The 3,550-nt window shown below is 52.5% G+C and overlaps 1 protein-coding gene across 2 annotated transcripts; it reads right to left on the bottom strand.

Moving 5' to 3' along the window:
- Positions 1-230: 230 nt before the first annotated feature.
- On the bottom strand, positions 231-1,799 carry Ifnl3 (interferon lambda 3). 2 transcript variants are annotated; one of them, NM_177396.1, is made up of 5 exons: positions 1,623-1,796; positions 1,075-1,152; positions 679-822; positions 492-578; positions 310-408 (listed from the first exon to the last, which is right to left on the bottom strand). In NM_177396.1, exons 1-5 carry the CDS (start codon positions 1,794-1,796, stop codon positions 310-312), a joined length of 582 nt encoding a protein of 193 aa, NP_796370.1. The 2 variants fall into 2 exon arrangements, with proteins under 2 accessions (XP_006540193.1, NP_796370.1); XM_006540130.1 differs by having other exon boundaries at positions 231-408; positions 492-822; positions 1,623-1,799.
- Between the last annotated feature and the right edge of the window lie 1,751 nt (positions 1,800-3,550).

Here is a 3,550-nt window from a genome sequence, read left to right as displayed (position 1 = left end):
GTAGTCCAGGCTAGACCACAGAGTTCAGGACAAGCAGGAGTGTCCCTGTAGACTTGAAGTTGTGGGGTTTTTTCCCCAAGGACAAAAGAACAGGAGTCAACACCAACACACACACCACAGAGGTCTTTTATCATTGTGTATTTGAAGAATGTTTACAAAGTAAAAAAATAGACATTTTGTGGGGACCGAGTCTGAGACCCACACGTATAAATAAATATTTTAAACAGGCATGAATAGCTATAAATTAAGGTGTGGTCTTGGTGCATCCACACAGTGAAGAATTCCTGAAGCTGGCAGGAGGGTTCCAGGTCAGACACACTGGTCTCCACTGGCCACACACTTGAGGTCCCGGAGGAGCAGTTGAAACAGGTTGGAGGTGACAGAGTCCTCCAGGCAGCCAGGAGTCTCCTGAAAGGACATGGCTGGCTCAGGGTCTGCTGGGCCTCAGAGTTCCCAGGCACTGCAGACCCCAGTTCCCTGTCCAGACTCACCTTGCTCTGGGCCTCCTGGAGCCTGTGCAGCCAGCGGGAGAGGCGGCGACTCGGGGGCTTGGGCTCTGCTGTGGCCTGAAGCTGTGTCTGTGGATAGAGGATGGGGACTGTGAGGCTGCTGCTGGGACACAGGAGAAGCCCAAGTGGCTGGAGAACACTGAGGAGGAGCCAGGGACCCAGGACTCACACAGGTCTGCAGCTGGGAGTGAATGTGGCTCAGTGTATGAAGAGGCTGGCCCAGGATGGTGGTCAGGGCTGAGTCATTTATGTTCTCCCAGACCTTCAGGGTCAGGGCCACCTCAGCCTGCAAGGCCTTGGGGCGCTCTTGGACCTGAGCAAGGAGACAGGAGGGAGAACCCGTGAGTGAGCAGGGGAGGGGAGGTCAAGGGAGACAGGTGAAGGGGACAGGATTGGGGTCAGGACAGGGAACATCTGAGATGTAGAGGACAGGGACAGCTGAGGAGCCACAGCCAATGGGCTCACACTGTGGAGCTGCCAGTGAGGACGAGAAGCAGGAAAGTGGAGGCCCAAACAGCACCCAGACAAGGCCTCTGAGGGCAGGCTGAGTCTAGCCCCCACTCACCTGCAGCTGCTTCAGGTCCCAGGCCCTGGAGATGAGGTGGGAACTGCACCTCATGTCCTTCTCAAGCAGCCTCTTCTCCTGGAGAGCAGAGACACAGGTTAGCCCACACAGGAGGGTGAAGGTTAGACCACTGCAGTGGGGCTGGGATGGTCATGACAGGAAAGATGAAGTTCACTGCCAGAAAGACAGAGGTTCCTCCAAAGCAGTGGATACCAGGAGATAGCCCAGTTTGCAAAGTGGAGATCATTCTAAGGGTTAGCTCACTGAAGGAAGAGTGGAAAATAGCCTCCTGTAGGAATGATGGGGCTTAGAATATTACAGGAAATGTGGGCTTTCTGTTCCCAGCCAAGGGAGGATGGAGACTAGCTCACTGCAGCAAGAGTGGCTTCAGCCTGAGGGCTGAGGTTAGCCCACTCTAGCAGAGATTCAAGTCAGCCCACTGCACAAAGTGTGGAGACCATTTTCATCCCAGTTAGCATAAGGGATGAAACCCAGAAAGGGAAGGGTGGAGGAGGCTAGCCCATACAGGAGGGCAGAGGGAGACTCACGATGGCACCCTTGGCCTTTTTGAAGGCCTGCAGCTCTTTTGGGGACAGAGACTTGAACTGAGCAATGTGGCAATCCTTTGCTTCCACTGGGAGCCTGGTGGCCCTGGGGACAGGGTCAGCTTGGGTTCTTGTCAGCACTGCGGCCAGCAGCAGAGGCAACAGCAGGAGGAGCATGTGGCCCCCAGCTGTTTCTGTGTCACAGAGGGACAGAGTGAGATTAGAGTGAGATGTGTAGCAAGGTGGCTCTTGGGACACACACCCACACACCATTCTCGGGACTCACCTGGCTTCATGTTGCTCTCCGGGGTCTGTGAGGAGATAGGGACTCGGGTCTCCCTTGAGGTTTTCTCTGGTTCTTGCTTGGTGTCTCTGGCCTGGGTCGTCCCCTGTGGCCTGTTGCTGTGTGAGGCCTGAGGCTCTGAGTTTCCAGCTCTGTGGAGTGCACTGCCATCCGTGCTCCATGCTTTTAACCTGGTCTGATGGGCAGCCCCAGCTGATGTAGGAAAAGTGAAAATAAGGTAGCAGGTTGACACCAGCCACTAGGAGAGCCCAGGCTGGGGAAGCCCAGAGCAGGGTGTGGCGAGAGCAGGTGAGACACTGCAGGGAAAGAGAAAATGACAGAGTCCAGGTCACCTGGGACAAGGTTCGTCAGGAGGCTACCCACAAGAAGCTTGGGCCTGGGGCAGTTTCAGGGCACAGGCTCAGGTCCTTGGTTTGGTTCTATGGCAGATACCTGCCTGCAGTACGAAGAATAGTGAACCTATTGGGTATAAAGCTGAGAATATCTCAGTGCTCAGAGGTGAGGCTCTCTACTCTGCTTGTCTGAGACCATGTATAGGTATGGCTGTGGCAATGTTGACTCTAAATTGCTCCAATTTGTTTGTGGTAGAATGTACCTCAGCATTGTGTGAGACTTCTGTTCCAGCTTCCAGAGTCCTGCCATTGTAGGTGAGTGCCTCCTTGGCTAGCTCCCAATTGCTTAAAGGAAAAAATAGTGTGTGACTTGATTGTGTTCACCTTTATCCCTAGCATTCAGTAACCACGGGTAGGTGGATCTTTGTGAGTTCAAGGCCAGCCTCGTGTTCATAGCAAGTTTCAGGATACTGAGAGGAATGTGAAGAGACCCAGTCCAAAAAAAAAAAAAAAACCAAACAAAACAAAACCAAAAAAACCAAACCCCACTTTCTTTCCAGTTATTTCTTGGTGCTTTTCCAAGTCAGCTAGAGGAGACCTTTTGGAAACCAGCTCTTTCTTTCTACTGTGGGTGCCCCAGGTATCAAACTCCGGTCTGATAAGCCCTTTACATGTTAAACATCTTCAAGTTCCCCAAATTGCTCTGCTTAGGAGAAGTTTTGACCAACACCTTCCTGGGAGGCAGACTGGTTTCTTCATTTGAGGGCTGCAGAGGTTTCTCTGGGGTTAAGAGCAATGGTTTCTCTCCCAGAGGACCCAGGTTCAATTCCCAGCACCGACATGGTGGCTTGCAAACAGCTGTAACTCCATTTCCACAGGCACCTGCTCCCTTGTCTGGTCTCCATGGCTGGCAAAACACTCAGACACATAAAATAAATATAAATAAATCTTTATAACAAAACAAAATGTCTTCATTCATTCTATAAGGATCCTTTCAGCCCCTACTTGTGATAGACACTGTCTGGGGTGCCTGGACAAAGTGTTAGGTTGGGAACAACAGAAGCCTACAACAACAGAAACCACCTCCCCAGGCCTTTCTGGCAGCCTGTAGCAGTGAGTCTGCAGCCTACGTTATGTCAGTCCCAAAGAAAATACGGCAGGTAAGCAGGGCATGGTGATTCTTGCCTTTAAGCCCAGCACTGAGGAGGCAGAGGCAGAGGCAGAGGCAGAGGCAGAGGCAGAGGCAGAGGCAGAGGCAGAGGCAGAGGCAGAGGCAGAGGCAGAGGCAGAGGCAG

The sequence above is a fragment of the Mus musculus genome, chromosome 7 (genome assembly GCF_000001635.26).
Source record: "Mus musculus strain C57BL/6J chromosome 7, GRCm38.p6 C57BL/6J".
NCBI lineage: Eukaryota > Metazoa > Chordata > Mammalia > Rodentia > Muridae > Mus > Mus musculus.
The sequence above is the reverse complement of the archived record's forward strand: the minus strand, read 5'-3'. Positions and strand labels throughout refer to the sequence as shown.

Excerpts from the sequence above, each read along its gene's own strand:
- Ifnl3 (XM_006540130.1), bottom strand. The coding sequence starts at position 1,796 with ATGCTCCTCCTGCTGTTGCCTCTGCTGCTGGCCGCAGTGCTGACAAGA. Across the intron at positions 1,153-1,622 it reads AAAAGGCCAAGGGTGCCATC|GAGAAGAGGCTGCTTGAGAA; the intron begins GTGAGTCTCCCT and ends TCTGCTCTCCAG. Across the intron at positions 823-1,074 it reads GGGACCTGAAGCAGCTGCAG|GTCCAAGAGCGCCCCAAGGC; the intron begins GTGAGTGGGGGC and ends CTCCTTGCTCAG.